At 31.3% G+C, this 20,364-nt stretch overlaps 1 protein-coding gene across 1 annotated transcript in view; it reads right to left on the bottom strand.

Moving 5' to 3' along the window:
- Slc9b1 (solute carrier family 9 member B1) overlaps positions 1 to 19,398 on the bottom strand; it is a 113,570-nt gene extending 94,172 nt beyond the window's left edge. Inside the window, exons 1-5 of the mRNA XM_027935469.2 lie at positions 19,340 to 19,398; positions 17,595 to 17,746; positions 3,538 to 3,708; positions 2,065 to 2,207; positions 866 to 993 (exon numbers count right to left, since the gene is read on the bottom strand). Of these exons, the coding sequence (XP_027791270.1) occupies positions 866 to 993; positions 2,065 to 2,207; positions 3,538 to 3,708; positions 17,595 to 17,746; positions 19,340 to 19,398 (653 nt within the window). The remainder of the gene's footprint in view (positions 1 to 865; positions 994 to 2,064; positions 2,208 to 3,537; positions 3,709 to 17,594; positions 17,747 to 19,339) is intronic.
- Between the last annotated feature and the right edge of the window lie 966 nt (positions 19,399 to 20,364).

The following is a 20,364-nucleotide window of genomic DNA, read 5'->3' as shown; positions in this document are numbered from 1 at the left end:
ACACTACCATTGGAGAGGATATGGATGCATTACAATTTCATATATTGATAGCATAGTCAATGGGTACTTCACTTTTATCTGTAAAGTTCTAATTTTTCAAAAGGTAAATGCATTTGATTCAAATGTATGATATGTCAAGATCATTGTATTGTCATGAGCAACTAATAAAACAACAACAACAACAACAACAAAAGGTAAATGCAGGGTTGAAGGGTATAGCTCAGTGGTAGAGTGCTTGCCTCACATGCATGAGGCCCTGGGTTTGATCCCCAGCACTGCACAAAAAAAAAATAAATAAATAAATAAATAAATAAATGTATTTGGGCATTTAACAATACAAATTAATTTTAAAAATCCATTGGTTTGGCAATAAGAAAGTGCTTACAGATTTAAGGAATTTGGACAATCAGGTAGATGAATAGTAAAAAAGGCAGTTGGGGCAATGAATTTAGGGAGTTTTTATTTGTGTGTTTTTAAAAATGGGAGTTTTTAAACATTACAAATATATAACTATAAAAATATCTTTCATATATACACATGCATATATATACATACATATAGTATAGGAGGAAGAGGCCATTAGATAGGATAAATATACAAATACATTATAATACAGAAAAGAAAGAATAAATTGATGAAGTGGATTACCATGGCACTACATATTTAAGAACTATGAATGTTTGTCAAATACATCATAGATTTGGGACATGGCTCTGTGTTTGGTCAACTGATTTCCAAGGTCATTTACTTTATGAAAACAAATTTTAATGAAGAGCTTGTTTATACAATATTTTGAATATTTCAATAGTTTTCAACCAATCATCATTAACTGTGTATTTTCATAGGCAAAAAAGAAAAAAATTACCCTAATAGAAATCCCCATTGCCAAGGAAACTGCATAATGAAGTGGGAAAAAACAGCAGCTGCACATGCCTCTGAGATGCATGGACCGAAAGACAATCTTAAACAAACAGTTTTCAAATGTTGTAAAGCCTGAAATATAGAGTAATATTTGAGTAAACTTACAAAGGTCAAAAAGGAAAGTATTTAAGCAAACATTGAATTAGAGAGTTTTTTGAGTAATAAACTTTTACTATACTGCATCTTATTTGGCCAGATCATTCTATTGGGCTTGAAACTCTAATATAGCTCATTTTATATATCATCATACATTGGATAATAAATAATTTCATACTTTATAAAATATTATTATAGTTATTTTAAAGGATTTATTTTATAACTAAGTATCTAAATCTTTCTAACTGCCTAATTTTCCTAATATTTGATAGAATGATAATATCCTATGGGTGTTTTCCATTAATTACCTTTTAGCAACTAACTATTTGACTAAATTAATATTTACAAATAGAACACACCAAAATGCCATAAAAATAACTTAAGTTTATAATTAATTTAAAAAGGGAGAACTTTTCAATTTTCTCAGAGGTTCAAATTTTCTATTGGAAAATAAAATTATCACTGGCTATAATTATTTATGCTTATGGGATAATATTTGCATTAAACATATACATTTGCCACATTTATTTGAGTTGCTATTATGTGCATGTATAGTCATCCTCTTAAAGCCAAAAAGATTTATGATCCCCATATTATAATATTTTATGAAATAATTAATGTGCTTTTACAACAAAACAGGAACATACTCTATGGAGAAAAAGTCATGAAACAAATATATTATTGAATTCTTAATCTCCTTAAAAAAAAGAATCATTTTATAGGGTGACCTTTCCTTTATTAACTGAAAAGTAAATAGTTCTCCATAGAAGAGCCTCCCAAGTAATACAAGTGCTGCATAAGAGACATTTCTCTGTGTAAACAATTATAGATGCTCCCCAATAGAGACCATACACCACAATGATTTCTCTTCATATAGGTAATAATGATAACTAGAAATAGAAATTAAGATGCCAGTACTTTTGCAAAGTCTTTGTTCTTTATCTTAGTTTGCTCTATTTGGAACAGCTATTACAAAAATTCTGTCTCTTTTTCTTTCCTACCAGCCTCTAATATTTGAAATAATTCAAGATACATTTGAAAATCTACCTGTGGATCAAGTCCAAGCCCAGCTCGTATTAGGATAATGGTAAGGGCAGTGTTTCTTAAAGTTGCAGACCATGTGTTATGTACTTGGACATGTTTGCCAATGAATGGAATATTCCTGATCATAAAACCAGCCAGTAACATCCCTTAAAAAAGAAAGGAAGAACATAAAGCATGTCTGGTTTAGTTCAATTATTCAAGAGAGAAAAACAGACACTCCCCTCTTTAAAAACATGTCTCTTTTTACTTTGCATAAAGAGCAGGTTATATACAAAAAGAGGAGACAGCATGAATAAAGTAATGAAGATAAGAAACAACACATCTAAATGTGATATAAGTAATTCATTGTTACTGGATCATAAAGGACAGGATGGGAATGGAAGAAGGAGCTGGAGGGGCCAGATCGTTGAAAGTTTCCCTTTGGCCAGAATAAGGCACCACAGGAAGATTTTAAGCAGGAAGTGTTTGATACATTATAGTTTTAATGATTTAGACAGGGATAAAACTGGAGACAAAAGTCTGTTAAAAGATTCTGCCATAGTCCATGCAAAAGACAGAAACAGCCTAAGCTATAGAGAAAACAAGTTTTGGGAAGGAGGAAAAAGATTCAATAAATACTTAGAAGGTCCTCTAAGGGTATATGAACATAGAAAATGCATTAGATATAAGATGTAGAGATAATCTCTGCTGATAGTATATTGAATATTTAGATGTATTGATTACTTAGAAGATAAGAGATATTTCTCTTTTCTGTTTTCTTTTTTAGGTACCAGAGATTAAGCTCAGGGGCACTCAACCACTGAGCCACATCTCCAGCCCTATTTTGTATTTTATTTAGAGACAGGGTCTCACTGAGTTGCTTAGTGCTCTCCTTTTGCTGAGGCTGGATTTGAACTCGAGATCCTCCTGTCTCACCCTCCCAAGCCACTGGCATTACAGGCATGTACTACTGCACCCAGTGATATGAGACATTTCTGATAAAAATTCTTCCACTAATTTTATTCTGTTCAGCTGGAGAGTTACAGAACACTGGTGATGAAGAAACAGTGCATAATGCAGGTGAGGAATCCATAAATATACATAGTGCTGATGACCAAACAGCTTACTCAAAAATCATAGACCTTTTGGTGCCCTAGTCAGTATATTATTTAAATCTTGTATTCAAGTTACATGATATACACAAAAACTCAGTCTTTTCTATATTTTTCTTTTTCTATAATATATTTAAAATTAAGAAAAAATTATTTATGAAGAAATGGAGCAACAAGAATCATGTAGTGAGGATATTTAAATTATTTAAAAAATATTTTTTTTTTGGAAAAAAGACATATATATACACATGGATACACATATAAAATAAATACATACACAGAGAAGTTGCACAGATTATATTAAACTGAAATATTTCTGAATCATATCTAGGCCAATTAGAAAATGTTCAAAATTCAGTCAACAATGAACAAGAGAGATACTTACCAAGAAGGGGTGGAAGTGGAGGCACTGAAGGTATTCTAATGATTTCCAACAATTTCCCCCCAAGAAAGGCACTACAAAAAATAATTATTAGTCCAAATAAATTTCCACCAGGAAGAGCTTCAGAGCCTGAGAATGTCCAGGTTAAACACCACAGCATACAGAGTATAACTCCTGAAATATAAAAAAAAATGTATCTACATATCTTTATAGACATAGCTGTACACAAACAAAAGATGAATTCAATAATAGCCAGTTCTATATAACAATCCATAGTATAAAATAATATTGCTTACTAGTATTACTGAAGAGAGACATCTACTTAAGATATATTCCAAAGACCCTGTTAATTTATGAAACAAGCTTTAAACAATGCATTTTTAATTTAAAAAGACACTTGTACAACTTTAAGTAATAAATGATAAATTCTTAAGACAGGATTATCCTAATTAAACATCATGCAGTATATTTAAATATTGAAACATCACATGGTACACCATTAATATGTACAAATTCTGTTTCATGTATCCTTTAAAAATGAATTTAATGTAAGTAAAAAAAAGAAAGAAAAAATTCCATGTGAATTCTTTAAAGTGCTAAAACATATAATTTTAAAGAGTATCATGGCAATATGAGATATTCTGAATTTTGTGCTTCAGAATAAGATGACGATTGGCCATGACATTAAATCTCAACTTTATTGAAGATAACAATGGCAAGGTGCCAATTTTTTAACATGAGCAGACTAAATCTTTGTACTGAAAGTAACTCAGTTGATATTTGATCTAAGTGTACTAGGGAGGGTAAGGCCTGGAAAAAGTGCACCTGGACTTGGTGAAAAATAAATATAAAGTACATATGTGTAGGAAATATTGGTAGACAGAGTGAGTAGAATAAGGTTATATACATCTTGTTTCTGGCAAATACATACAAATAAATACAATAGTCCAGAGGTTTCCATAAAGGAAAGATAGTTATACTGTAAATTTCTACCTACCTTCATTTACTATGAATCATAAGTTTTGGTGATTTTCAGGTTATTAAAACAGCAAAAGTGCAATTTTTTTTTAGCTGTGAAGTCTTTTTTTGGTTACAGAAAAATGTCAATGTAAACGAGGAAGATTTTGACTTGCTCAAAGCAGGAAGCTAAAACTAAGATTATTGCCTCCTCCCCAGTATTGTCACCTAGAAAAAATGTGAACACCTAAAGGGCTAATGCTGTACTAAAAAATGAACTCAAAAATATTGTTCTACTGGCAAACTGAGGAGACCGGGCAGTTTGTTTTAGCTGGTTTCTAGATGGCAAAATCTCCTTTGAAAATTCATATATAAAATAGACCTTATATAACTTATGTTTAGGGCTCATGTTTACAAGATTTTCATGGATTGGGAACCCCCAAAGTTCTAAACCAAGCATAAAAATGATCCCCGACCCATGGAACCATCTCTGGAGCACTTGATAGCTACTAATTCAAAATATCTCTAATGAACACTTCTGATTCCAGACTATGTAAATAAAGCTCCAATGAATATAAACTTAAGAAATATATCATGAGAAAAAGTTAATAGAGACAACAAAGAAGAGGATTAAATATATGAAAACTTCATCTATTAGGACTACCAGATAGACACTATAAGTATTTTTAAAGAGAGCAAAGAAAATTTTTAAAACTTGGAGATATGAGAAAAAATTGGAAATATTTTTTAAAAAATCAAATGGAACAACTGAACAGAAGCTAAAATAATACTGAAATTGAAAATCACTAAGTATCTTAAATGGCAGGCTGCAAACAGCTGAAGAGGGAAACATAACAAATAGATGTGAGGAAATTACCCAGAATATAACATAAAAAGAAAATTGAGATAGAAAAGGGTAGAGATTTAGATTATGAAAAAGGCCTAAAATAAATCTAATAGTAATTATAGAAATAGCATGGAAGGAGTGAAGGAAAGACAATATACTTTACAGGATTGACTAAAAACATAATCAATTTGGTAATGATTTGAACACAGGAAGCAAAATGAGTTCTTAGATTAAGTAAAAATAATTAGATACTTATCAGAATCAGACTTCAATCATTGTAATAAGAACTAAAGTGGAAATTGAGTGATAAGAAAGGATTACATAAGGGAATTAAATAAATTCAAATGTCTCACTTAAAAAAATAATTAGACACTTAAATTCATTGTTGAGAGAAAGTACAGACTACCAAACACAAATATAAGATCTTAAGAATCCAGAGAAAGAAGTAGATTATCTGTAAAGAAATAAACATTACTGCAGATTCTCGATTCCAAAAACAACAAGAGGCTAGAAGATAACAAAGTCTTCAAAGTACAGAGATAAATAAATATCTAATGATGAATTCTGCATCCAGTAAAACTGGACAAATTGAAAATATTAAGCAAATACATCTAAGAGCATATCTTTACTGAGGAGAAACCTACTGAAAGTTATGTTTTAGAAATAGGAGACAAAATCAAAATGGAAGAAATATTGCACAAAGAAGTTTACAAACACATAGGTTAGACTAAAAAGTGTTGATTTTATTACATATTACTAATGAAAATAGTTAATCAGGTACTATAAAAATAAGGTGGGAGGGGGCTTTCAATAATAGTGGTATGAATAGGTTGGCGCTTTATTTCCATACCTAAGAATGAAAAACAACCCACATAAAAATGGCACCAAATTATCAAAAACAACCATATCAGGACCCTGAAAATTGACCAAAGTTAATTATTAAATTGAGAGATGTTTATTCATAGAAAAAGTACTAGGATCACTGGGAGTCAGAGGTCTTCCCGCTTGAGGTTGTTCCCATTCTTCTCGGCAATCATCTCTTCCCAATGCTGAGTTGGAAAAAAAAAACTGTTAATTTTTTTCAGAATGGAGAGGGATATAAAAATTCTCAGCTTTTCTGCCAGAGGTAGGGCATATTTGATATGGTGTTGAAGAAGAAGTAAACCCATGCTTTGCCAGTGAAAATTAGAAAATGAAAAGAGAAAACCTGCAGCTTTGCTATTCTGAAGTTGCAGTCTCAGTTGAGGCAAGTGGCAGACAAGACAAAAATTTAACTGGGAAATCCTGGAAATGAGAGTCATTGAAAATTTGAGATAAATTCTCCATATATGCATGGCTGATGGGGAAGTATGCAGTAAAGAAGAGAATACAGCAAAGAGTAAAGATGAATCAAGATTTGAGCATTAGCTGTGACTGTAAATGCACTTACCAACTCACCCATAGATCACCAGGCAGAAAAGAAGCCTTACCCACTTGAATACAATGGCTTCTTCAACTTATTAGGTGACTACTAAGCTATACAATTGGTACACGGGAAACCCTTAGGAAGACATACCAAAGAACAACAATAACTATTATAAAAGACATTAGCCACTGGGGCAAAAAGATTTCAGTTGCACTCAAATTACCAAACAATAGCAACAACAACGAAACCCTCAACAAATAAAAATAAGTGCAAAGTTGCTATAATGTGTAATTAATATGTTTGGGTTTCAGCTAATAGACATGTTATAGGAAAATATGGTTCATATCTGGATAAACAGTTAATAGAAACTGATTGAATTCAGGTATTCGATTTAGAGACAGTTTTCAAAGTATCATCAATATGTTCAAATAAAGAAAAGTATTACTGCAATGTCTCATCTATTAGAAAACATAAATAAGGAGACAGAACATATTTAAAAACAGGAAGAAGGAATTAAAATTTATAAAAATTGAAATGAAATATTCATTAGTGAGGTTCAATTGTATACTGAGTTTGCAAAAGAAATTATCAGTGAACTTGAAGATATATCAAAAGAGGTCTATCAATCTGAAGAAAAAAGAATCAGGAAAAATGAACAGATTGGAAAATTTGGGGATATTAGTAGTGCAAATATATACATAATGGGAGGACCACAGGGAGAAGACAGAGACAAAGGGGCAAAAAGATATTGAAGAAGATCATGGAAGTTTTTAGACTTCCAAAACTGTAATGAAAAATATTAAAATATTAGAAGCTCAAGGAATCCCAAATAATAAACACAAAGAGAGCCACATCTAGAGATGTCATTATGTGATTGAAAACCAATCATAATGGGAAAATCATAGAAGTAGTAAGAGATGTGTATATACAAGGGGAGAATAATATGACTAATAGTAGCACTCTCATAAGAAAAAAATGAGGCCATTTCAAAGGTGCAGAAAAAAGTAACTCTTAATCATGAATTCTATATTCAGTAAAACTATCCTTCAAAAATAAAGTTAAAGTAAAGACTTGTCTGAATAAATGAAACTGAAGAAAATTCATTCTTGCCAAAGAAACACTAAAGAAAATGTTTTACGCAGAAAGGAAATGATACTGGATGGTAACTTTCATTAATAATCAGAAATAAAGTCAACAGAAATGATAAATAAATGTTTAAGTATAAGACTATGTATATTTTTTCTCATTTCATCTCATAACTTAAAAAAGGCATAAACTGGGGCTAAGGAGGTGGCTCAGTGGTACAGTCTTTGCCTGGCATGCATGAAGCCCTGGGCTCAATTCCCAGCATCACATACACACACAAAAAGCAGAAGCTGGGCATGGTAAGTCTGCAGTTTCAGCTATTCAGGAGGCTGAGGTAGGAGGATTGCAAAAACAAAAGGCAAAATATAGAGATTTGGGAAAGACTAGATGGACATTTAGTTTTTTTGTTATATAATTCATTCTCTATATTTTATTCTTAAAATAGTTCCTCAAAAATAAGAGAACAGGCTAAGCATGGTGGTATGCGCCTGTAATCCCAGTGTCTCAGGAGACTGAGGCAGGAGGATCATAAGTTCAAGGCCTACCTCAACAACTTAATGAGGCCCTAAGCAACTTAGGAAGACCCTGTCTCAAAATAAAAAGTAAAAAGGGTTGGAGATGTAACTCAGTGATTAAGCACCCTGGGTTCAATCCCTCGTACCAAAAAAAAAAAAAAGGAGAGTACTTACTGAGATAGTTTGCTCCTGTATTGTCTATTCTATTAAAAGAATTATTTACCTCCAGAATAGTATTGCTTTTCAGTGTACCAAAATCTTTATTCTATCAAGGAAAATAGAAATATTTCATTATATTTGAATATTGATTTTTATTTATAGAGAGAAAATGGTTGAAAATATTCTATAATAAGTCATATTTGCTATTTTATTATTTTTAATTTTATTTTTAGTTGTAGATGGACATAATATTTTTATTTATTTATTTTTATGTGGTGCTGAGGATCGAACCCAGTGCCTCATACACGTGAGGCAGGGGCTCTACTACTGAGCTACAGCCCCGGTCCCCATATTTGCTATTTTAAAAGTGAGAGTATATGCAATGAATTTAGCTACTAAGTTCTTGGGTAAAGTATTGGAATAAGATGGGATACAGATGATTTATGATCTAAATATTCTCTGATAAGATGGTGTTTATTCAGGTTATATTTGAGGCAAAAGGAAAATTTAGACCTTAAAGATACTCAAGAGGGGCTGGGGCTATAGCTCATTGGGAAGGTACCTGCCTCGCACATGTAAAGCACTGGGTTGGATCTTCAGAACCATATAAAAATAAATAAAGATGTTGCGTCCAGCTACAACTAAAAAAATATTTTTTAAGAAAAGATACTCAAGAAATCACAGCTCAGTTCCAGATGTTGGGTTGGGGGGGTGATAAAGGAATAATCTTCTAGGAGATTGGTTGGTAAAATTTTTTCAGTAAAAGACATATAATTAAAAACTTTCTGGCACTGTGAATCATATGGTCTCTGTTACAGATATTCAACTTTGTCACTGTAACACAATAGACCTTTACAAAACAGGCAAGGGGCTGGATTTTGTTCCCCAGCTCCCTTAACAGTTTGAATCATACTGAATTATACTACCAATTATGAGGAGGCTGATCTGGGCAGAAAATTATTGTTAGGGCCCTAGGGTGATTCCTTAGTTTCTATTATTCCTAATATCTTTCTTCTAATAAGGCTATAAAAAATTCTCTATCCCATGTATTTTTCCCATAATTTAATCATATTTCACAGAATTTTGCTAATTAGATATTTATTTAAATAAATAAGCACTTCCTTTAAAATTAATATATTTGTTATCTTGCTCAAGTTGAGAACAAACTAAATGAATAAGGGGGTGTGTTTTCTTTTTTTTCCCAGATGGGGTCTTACTATATTGCTGAGACTGCTCTCTAATTCCTAAACTCAAGGAATTATCCTGCCTCAGTCTCCCTCGTAGCTAAGAGTACAGGTGTAACCACCATGCCCTCCAGAGTCTTGATTAAGTGAAAAAGATGAGATGGAAAAGGGGAAATAAAATCAAAAACAGGCTTGTTCACCAGGGCAGATAGGGTACACATTATTTAGCTAAAACGAAATTATAGAACACAAAAAGGAATAAACATATCACCATGAAGAGAATTGAAGGAGAAAAGAAAGTGTTTTTACATCATCCTGAAAGCTTTAGGCTTTTAATGGTGGGCACAGATATCTACCATTGAAGAATTTTATAGAATAGTTTCACTGTCCTAAAAATCTTCTATGCTCTATGCATTCCTCCTGTCCCCAGTTTTTGGCAACCACTGATATTTTTACTGTGTCCATAGTTTTGCTCATTATAGAATGTTGTATAGATGGAAAAACACAGAATATAGCCATTGCAGATTGGCTTCCTTTACTTGGCAATATGTATTCACATTTTCTTCATGATATTTCAAGGCTTGATAGCTCATTTATTTTTAGTGTTCAATAATATTTCACTATCTGGATGTACCACAGTTGTTTATCCACCCACCCAATGAAGAATATTTTGATAGCTTCCAAGTTTTGGAAATTATGCTACAAAAATTAAGCTACAAACATCAGCTTAAAAATTTTTTGGCACATTTGGGTAAAAATAAATGAGTGTGATTATATGATGGGAGTAAGTTTATTTATGTAAGAAACTGTCAAATTGTCTTAAAAAGAGACTTCAACATTTTGCATTCCCACAGTAATAAAATGATAGTTCCTGTTACTCTGCATTCTCATCAGGATTTGGTATCAGTGTTTTGGATTTTGGCTATTCTAGTAGATATGTAATAGTCAATTAGTATTTTTATTACTTTTGCTGATTACTTTCTTTCAGTGCTGGGGATCCAACACAATGTCTCACACATGCTAGGGAATCTATTGTTCAAACTTGAAATTCTATAATGACCTATGATGTTGAACATTTTTGTATGTTTGTCATCTGTATATCTTGTGAGTTATCTTTCCAGTGTTTTACTTATTTTAAAAATGGGTTATTTATTTCTTTATTGGTGAGTTTTAAGAGTTCTTTGTATGTTTTGGATAACAGTCTCCTAATAGATGTATACATTGCAGATATTTTTCACCCAATCTGTAGCTTATCTTTTAATTCTCTTGAAAATGTACTCCATAGAACAGAAAGGTTTCTTTTTTAGATTTAAAAAAATTATTAGAGTATTATAGTTATACCTAGTAGCTGTGTTCATTTTGGCAAAATCACACCTGCAAGGAATTTCATTTCAATTCCCATTCCCACTTCTTTTCCTCCCCTTCTCCTTTCCACTATTCTCCTTCTTCTGCTCTGCTGCCTTCCTTTTGCTTATTTATTTTTGATTGGTACTTCTACATATACATAAAGGTAAAATTACCTTTAGTACATTTATAGATACACATAATATGATTTTGTTAAATTCATTCCATATTTCCTCCTCATTCCCATCCTCCTTCCTTATCATTCTCTACCTTCTATTCCACTGATCTTCCCTATATATTTGATTCCCCCACCCCACCACTTTCTTTCCCTTATTTTGCCCTAGCTTCCATATGTAAGAGGAAATATTTGACCCTTGATTTTTTTGAGTCTGGCTTATATCAGTTAGTATAATGTTCTCCACTTCCATTCATTTACTGGCAAAAGCCATTATTCATTCCTCTTTATGGCAGAGTAAAACTCCATTGTGTATGTATACCACATTTTTTTAATCCATTCATCTCTTCCAGGCATCTGGGCTCATTCCATGATTTGGCTATTGTGAACTATGCTGCTATAAACATTGAAGTGACTATATTGCTAAGTATGCTCATTTTGGTTCTTTTGGATAAATATCAAGCAATGGAATAACTCACAGAGCAGAAATTTTTAATGTTAAAGTCCATCTCATAAATTTTTTTTCATGGAGGGAACCTTTGGTAATTGTATTTTAAAAAGTCATTGCCATATCCAGTGTCACCTAGATTTTCTCCAATGTCATTTTCTATGAGTTTTGTGTTTTACACTCAGGTCTATAATCCATTTTGAAAGGTACAAAGTTTGTCTCTAGATTTTATTTTTTATTGCTCTTGGATATCCATTTATTCTAGCACCATTTGCTGAAAAGACTATCTTTGGTTTTTTCCTGGTTCTCAGATTTTCTACATAGATAATCATGTCATTGTATTTCTTTTGTCTCCTTTTTCAAAGACCAGTTGACTATATTTATATGGGTCTATTTGTGGGCTTTTGTTCTATTGATCTATTTGTCTAGTCTTTCACTAAAAACTCACTGTGATGATTACATAACTTCACAGTGTTAAGTCATGTAATGTCAGTTTTATGACTTCTTTTTTGACATAAATTGGCACATTTTGGGTCTTTTTCTATATAAAATAGAACTGGTTAGCTGAAATTCACAAATAACTTTCTAGAATTTTTAATAGAATTGCACTGAATCTATTAAGTTGTGAATAACTGACATCTGACAATATTACATCTTTCAAGAAAATGGAATATCTCTTCATTTATTTAGTTCTATCAGATTTATATAGTTTTCCTTACAGATACTGTACATATTACACAAAAATTTTGTGTTGCTAATGTAAATGATACTGTATTTTTAATAACTTTTTTATTTTTTTGTGCCTGGTTCTGAGGAGTGAACTTAGTGCCTCACACATGCTAGGCAAGCACTCCACCACTGAGCCACAACCTCAGCCCTAATACTATGTTTTTAATTTCAAATTCTATTTGTTTATTGTGGTACATAGGAAAGCAAATGCCTTTTGAATATTAATCCTGCATTTTGCAACCTATTAGCTATTCCAGAAGTTTTTTCCTGGTTCTCATATTTTCTACATAGATAATCATGTCATCTGAACAGTTTTATTTCTTCCTTCCTAACATGTACAGTTACTGTTTCCTTGCCTTGCTTTATTGCATTAGTAGGATTTCCAGTACAATGTTTAAATAGAGTGGTAAGAGTGGGCAGCCTTGCCTACTTCATGATCTTAGAGGAAAAGCTTCTAGTTTCTCACCGTTAAAGTATGATGTTAGCTATAGGTTTTCAGTATTTTTTAAATCAAGGTAAAGAATATCTCCTTCTATTCTTAATTTAATGAGATTTTTTAAAGAAACCATGCATGGATGTTGAATTTTATCAAAAGCCTTTTATTCATCTATTGATAGAAAGATTTTTTTAGACTTTTTAAGACTACCAATGTAATGGATTAATGTTGATTATCTTCAAATGTTGAACCAATCTTGCACATCTGAATAAATCCCACTTGGTCATATGTGTAATACTTTTTTATACATTATTTAATTCAATTTGCTAATATTTTGTTGAGTATTTTTGCATCTATGTTCATTAGAGATACTCATCTATAGATATTGGTGTTATAATGTTTTTTCAGATTTTTATAGTATTAATTCTGGCCTTTTAGAATGAATTGGGAAGTATTGTCATTGCTTCAAGCTTCTAGAAAAGATTATAGAAACGTGATATAATTGCATCCTTAAATGTCTGGTGGAATGAACTAACAAAACCATTTGAGCCTGGACTTTCTGTTTTGGAAGGTTCTTAATTGTTGACCCAATTTCTTTGATACATATCTATTAGGATGCCTATTTCTTCTTGTGTAAGTTTTAGAATATTGTGCCTTTCAAGGAATTGGTCAACTTCAGCTAGGTTATCAAATTTGTATTGTTCATAGTTTTTATCATCTTTTAATGCCCATGGGATCTGCAGTGATGTCCACCCTTTCATTTCTGTTATAATTTGTGTATTCTCTATTTTGTCTTAGCCTGGCTAGAAACTTATAAATTCTACTGACATCTTCAAAGAACCAGTTTTTGGTTTCATTAACTTTTCATAGTGCTTCCCTGTTTTTAATTTCATTTACTTCTGTCCAATTTTTTGTATTCTTTTTCTTTTTATTACTTTGAATTTAATCTGTTATTCTTTTCTAGCTTCCTAAGTAGATGTTTAGTTTATTAATTTCAGATATTTTTCTGTAATATAGGCATTGAATGCTATAAATTTCCCTCTATGCCCTGCTTTTGCTGCATCTTATAAATCTTGATTAAGTTGTATTTTAATTTAAAAGTATTTTGAAATTTCTACTCTAATCTAGTGTTATCTTGAAGTATGTTGTTTAATATCAAAGTATTTGAGGAATTCCAAATCTCTTTCTGTTGTTGATTTCTGGTTTAAATCCATTCTTATGTAAAGGCAAATACTTATGATTTTTATTTTAAAAATTTTGTTAATGTGTGCTTTATGGCTCAGAATATGGCCCATCTGGCTCAATGTTCTATGTTAGCTTGAGCAGTTTTTGTATTCTGATGTTGTTGGGTTAAGTTATAGATGTCAATTGCATCCAAGTGACTGATACGATGTAATTATATCTTTACTCAATTTCTGCCTGCTGGGTCTGTTCATTTCTGATAGAAGGATGATGATGTTTCTAACTAGAAAAGTAGATTAATCTATTTCTCCTTATAGTTTTATCAGTTTTTTATTTATGTATTTTGGTGCTCTTTTGTTATGAACATTTACATTGAAGACTGCCATGTGTTTTTGAAAAATTAATACTTTTCTCATGATATAATGCTCCTCTACTCTATCCCTGATAATTATCATTGTTCACAAGTCTGTTCTTTTTGAAGTTAATATAGCACTTCATCTTTATTTGTATTAGTTTTAGAATAATATACCTTTTTCCATCCCTATTCTTTTTAAAATTATTTAATTTTTTTTGTAGTTGTAGATGTATAAATAAATAAATATCTTTATTTCACTTATTTATTTTTATGTGATGCTGAGGACCTAATCCAGGGCCTCACATGTGCTAAGCAAGCACTCTGCCACTGAGCTACAACCCCAGCCCTTCCATCCTTATTCTTAATCAGTATGTATTTTGTAAACAACATTCACTTGGGTCTTATTTTTTTAATATTTATTTTTTAGTTGTAGTTGGACACAATACCTTTATTTTATTTTTTATTTATTTTTATTTGGTGCTGAGGATTGAACCCAGGCCTCGCATGTGCTAGGCAAGCGTGCTATTGCTGAGCCACAACCCTAGCCCTTGGGTCTTAGTTTTTGATCCCATCTGACAATGTCTATATGTTACCTAGTGTATTTGGATCACTGGCATTTAAAGTGTTTATTGATATAGTTGTATTAATATCTAACATATTTGTGTTTGCTATTCACTGCCATGTTCTTTGTTCTTAATTTTGTCTTCTACTCTTTTTTTATATTTGGTTACAATTGAGGATTTTATATAATTCTATTTTTCTTAGCATATCAATTATACTTCTTTTTTATTTTTTTTAAAAAATATGGTTGCCCTATAGTTTGCAATACACATTTACAACTAATCCAAATTAATGTTCAAATAACACTATTAAAGCAATACACAAGAGGTAAACACAAATTGTATGAGGCTGCTGCTAGTATAGATTAGCATATTATTTTACAGCAAACATTTTTTACAAGTAGAAGAAATACACTCTAAAATAATGATAAAATATAGTATATACATAAACCAGTAACATAGTCATTTGTTTTTAAATGATTTAAATGGCTATTCAATGATTCCATCCCATACATGAGTGTATGTTCTGTACTTTTATATGACTGGCAGTGCAGTAGCTTGGTTAACACCAGCATCACCATAAGAACAGGAATAGTGCATTACACTATAATGATATGGCTACAGTGTCACTACTTGGCAGGAACTTTTTAGCTCCATTATAATCTTATAGGACCATTATCCTTACAAATAGAACCAGAAACCAAAAGTCTCTGCAATATTATTTTTAGATCCTAAACTTCCAATCCTTCCATTTTTCAAAAGACTCATAATATAAGATTTTAATGGGGAAATTAAGCCCTGAAAATCATGGTTGTTTGTAAACAAAGCTTTTACTTAATTTATATAAAGGAAAACAACTACATGAAAATATATTGTACTTTCATTGAAAGTAACTTTTTTGAAAAAAGATACAAAAAGGAATGGTATCCTAAAAATCCTGCCCTAGAATCTCCATTTCTTTGTCACTAGGCAAGCCACCTCTTAAGCAAGTTATATAAACATGTGATTAAATGTAATGAGACTGATTTTTGTGTGTGGTTGAGTGTTTAGATTTCTTACTTAAAGAGACAAGTGATTTAACTGTCATTTGTACAGAAACTGAAGTGTTACTCCTTTTATTATTCAAAGTATATGCTATTTTAGGTTTTTATTTTTTTGGTTGTTTAATTCTACTGATACATAGATGTATATTACTTATTCCATGATGAGACAGAGTGGGATTCCTAACAGTGACATGTTCAAAGCACATTCAGAGATTGAGATTCTATACTTTGTGTATGAAGGAGCCATTATGAACCTAGGATGTCTATAGGTGTGCATGTGAGAGAGAAAAAGGAGAGAGACAAAGAGTGAGTGAGAAAGGTTTTGAAAAATTGGCTAGGACTATAGTTCAGTGGCAGAGCGCTTGCCTATCATGGGTGAGGCACTGGGTTTGAGGCTTAGCACCATGTGAAAATAAAACAAATAAAATAAAGGCATGCTGTCCACTTACAACTACAAAAATAATTTTTTAAAAAAGAGTACAAGACTATGCACTCCCAAAATAGAAACATGGAAGCTATGACAAATCTCCTTTTTCTATAATGTTTCTAAAACTACAAAATCAAAAATGAAAGAACAGAGGGGAAACAAATTATAGAACTAGTTTCAAGTTTCAATGTCGGTTTTCTATAACTCTCCAATTAGTTCCTGAGTAGCTTGAAGCCTAACCTTCAGGAAATTACCTTGGGTGATCAATACATTTTCCTTTCCCCCACAAGTCCTGGCCCTTTTCTCTGCTCTATTAGAAAATGCCCACTAAATACACAGGGTCATGGGAACATGCATGTAAGATCAATGTGCAGAAAGTATATTCACCAGAGTCCAATAATTTATGCTGGCAGATGAAGACTTTCCAAGTTCAGAGAAAAGCTTGGTTCAGTGCTTCCAAAACACTGATGTTATTTTAAAAAGCAATGTTTACTAATGAAGAAAAAAAAAATGAAAAAAATTTTCTTTCAAAAGCTTAAAAGTTAGCAAGAAGTAAATAAGAAAATAAAAATAGAAAACTTCAATTACTTATACATCATCATATTTTAAATTTAATTCTCTCTAAACTCTGTTAATCCTCTTTATAAATACTTGGTGAATATGAGAAGCTTTAAAATTTTAGGAGGAGGCGTGAACATACTCTATATACAAAGATATGAAAAATTGTACTCTATATGTGTAATAAGAACTGTAATGCATTCCACTGTCGTGTATTTAAAAAAAAATAAAATCAATAAAACTAAAAAAACAATTTAGGAGGAAAGAAACTTTTATACAATTCTGCAAGGTTGCACCATTTTAAACTTTGGGGCCTAATTTTAATAAGAACCTTAAAATTGCCAGGAGTATGATATTATTTTTAGCTAACAAGATTAAATATCAAAAGCAGATCTTTAGTCAATGTTGCTTCTATTCACAAAAATTTAATACAAAAGCATGGAAATATTAAAATATAAATCTGTTAAGCAATATTTGGTTTTTAGTTTTAAAATATTCAAAGAACATTTTCTCTTTGTCTACATGTTGCTTGTAACAGAGCTAAACATCAAAAATATACAGATTAAGCAGTGGCTTTATCGTCGCATGTTTTATTATTTATCACATACATTTCTCATTTTCTCCCCATTTACATTTCTTATTGCACATACCATTTGTAATTATTTTATTCACTATTCCTTGTGGAGGACAAGAAATATATGACTGTTTATTCGTCTGTGGTACCATTTCCTGTGTTTCTGACAGGGTTCCCTTAGCTTGGTCATATGTGCTACTCTTAGGATCGTTGAGGATCTGAAGTAAAACAAGGAAATCTTTAAAGAACTATACTTTCAATACAATTTTATGAAAGCACTAAACCACCACATCTCATAATTAAATTAATATTACTACTGCTAATACACATATACATGTATGCTCTATATCAATAGGTATTTGGGGATGTCACAGCAGTGCATTTTGCAAGGCACCATGATTTACACTTTAATAGACTCAAGTCCCCACCATTTTCACTTACCATTTATATATACTGAACAAGTGAGCCTGTAATGTGGGCAAGATAATTAAAAGTATCCATCTTCCATCTACCTCCCTGAGATTATATAACAAAACTTTTCTGAAACAAAATACAACTTATTGGAAAAGAGGTGATCTATAATTTTGTAATTTTTGGAATCATTTGAAAAATTATATAACTGAAAGAAAAATTAGAACAGTATAGGTCAAGTCTTCACAAATTTAGGCACACTCCTACTAATATTTATAGATAACATAGATAGTTCATGCCTATACCCATACCTCAATCTCCCAGGCCTTTGAATGATATTCTAATCATGAAATTGCTGATTTAGACAAAAGAAATGTTTGGTTTATGAGAATATTAAGTGACTTTTCCTATTGTTTAAAAAAATAAACACAGCAACAACAATAAACCCAGAGCAGAATTAACAATTAACTCTGAACAGAGATCTTCAAACATCCCTTTATTATTGTCATGAGGGATGTACATGTGCATACAAACACTTTCACTTTGAGTGTATTCCTATTATTTTCAGTACAGTGGGAAAGAGAACATCACATTGTTGCAGGAAATATAACAAAGGCTAGAGAGTAAGAAAATATTCAGAAAAGGGAAGGTTAACATCAATGACTAGAGAGACAGAGATATTACAGTATCTGATGGTTAAACATGAATTGTGTAGTTCAATGATTAAAATTCTCAAACCTAATGAGCAACCTATTGGTGTTCTGATGTAGAAGCTTTTTCTAGATGTTTTTCCATGGTATAAAAAGGCTAAACAAACAATGATGAATTTGTATTAGGGTTGTAAAAAAACAGATACAGTGAGATCATAGTTTTCTTATTTGAGAATTTACAATAACTTGATATCAAAATGAATTAGAAAGGAGAAAAAAATGAATGTTTTAAATATTTCAAAGCACTTTTTTCCTTTAAGAACTGTAGAAATTCATATTTCAAAAATAATGTAATTATAATTATAAGCAATTATTATTTAGTAAATAGACCAACAAAAGGCCTAATGATCTACTCTATACACTTGCAAAATAAAAAAAAAACTTGCATATCTTAAAAATACACAGCACATACTTACCTTTGCAACTACTAGTTTAAATTGCTGAATTTTTCCTAGACATGGCAAGAAATAACAAGGCATATTACCTTTATTCCTAAAATCTACCTCATTAAGCTCCAAAATACTCTGTACTAATACTTTTTTATGTTTCTTTCTGATCAATTCATAGGACTTGTTAAACTATTTCAAAACTATCTCTTCTCATTTTTTTTAGCCAGACACATAGGAGAAATCTAATAATAAATTTTATAAAGAAAATTTAAGATCAGATAGATATTTCATATATTAAAATGTAGCTTTAAGTTTTTACCTGATCAGATCTCTTCTCCAAATGTTCATTTTTTGAATTTGTGGTGTGCATGCTAGAATTTAAAAGAAATAATAATTTGAACAAGTGAGCCTGTAATGTGGGCAAGATAATTGAAAGTATCTTGGGACTATAAATCCATATGAAAACAAACATGATTAAGTGACATTAATTTTTTAATTATTTTTAATCATAAAGTTGTATCATAATGAAGTCAGATAACCTTTGTATGACTTTATCTGAATATTTGCTTTTAAAATTATTAATCAAAACCATGTGAATAAGTCCTAAAAACCATTTTCATATAGAATTTAATACTTCTCTCTAGTTTATAATATTTAAAAATCACATGTAAGAAAATTCAGTTCTTTATTTCACAAACTCAACAAGTATGTTTGAGATCATTTTCACCCATTGATTTACTCTATCTTCAGTTATAAACCTGCATGAGACTCCAAGAAACTTTAAAATGAAATATGGAAGATGGCCAACTAGAGGTACTGGACATGCTTTCTTTCTGAAAAGAAGGATCAAAAGCAAAGAATAAAAGTTTGCTATTCAACTAGAATACATGGGGGAGAGCACTGGAAAGCAGTGTTAGTGAAACAGAGAAGCAGTGGAACACAGAGGCTCAAGATAACGTTTTAAAAAAAGGAACAAGCTATCTTGCATCAATTGCCCTGTCACCCAGTCTGGACTAGCTTTAAACTGAGAAAGTCCTCCTATTGTGATAGATATTTTCTTGGAGCACAGGAAAAGATAACATGACACCATCAGTATCAATGTGAACCTTCTACAACTCAGTTATATCATTGTTGCTACTCTGTAGTATAAAAATAAAATGCCTAACCAGAAATATGAATTAACTCATATGGGAAACAAAGAACTAGTATTTAAAAGGAAACTAACAAGAGAATATAACTATGCCTCCCTACACTAAATGCTCAGCCTTTGGATAAGAATCTGCTAAGCCAGTGTTGGCAAAAATAAAACACTGCTTTCTGCTGAATGCCCTGGAGT

This window comes from Marmota flaviventris, chromosome 7 (genome assembly GCF_047511675.1).
Source record: "Marmota flaviventris isolate mMarFla1 chromosome 7, mMarFla1.hap1, whole genome shotgun sequence".
In the NCBI taxonomy this organism is placed as follows: domain Eukaryota; kingdom Metazoa; phylum Chordata; class Mammalia; order Rodentia; family Sciuridae; genus Marmota; species Marmota flaviventris.
The sequence above is the reverse complement of the archived record's forward strand: the minus strand, read 5'-3'. Positions and strand labels throughout refer to the sequence as shown.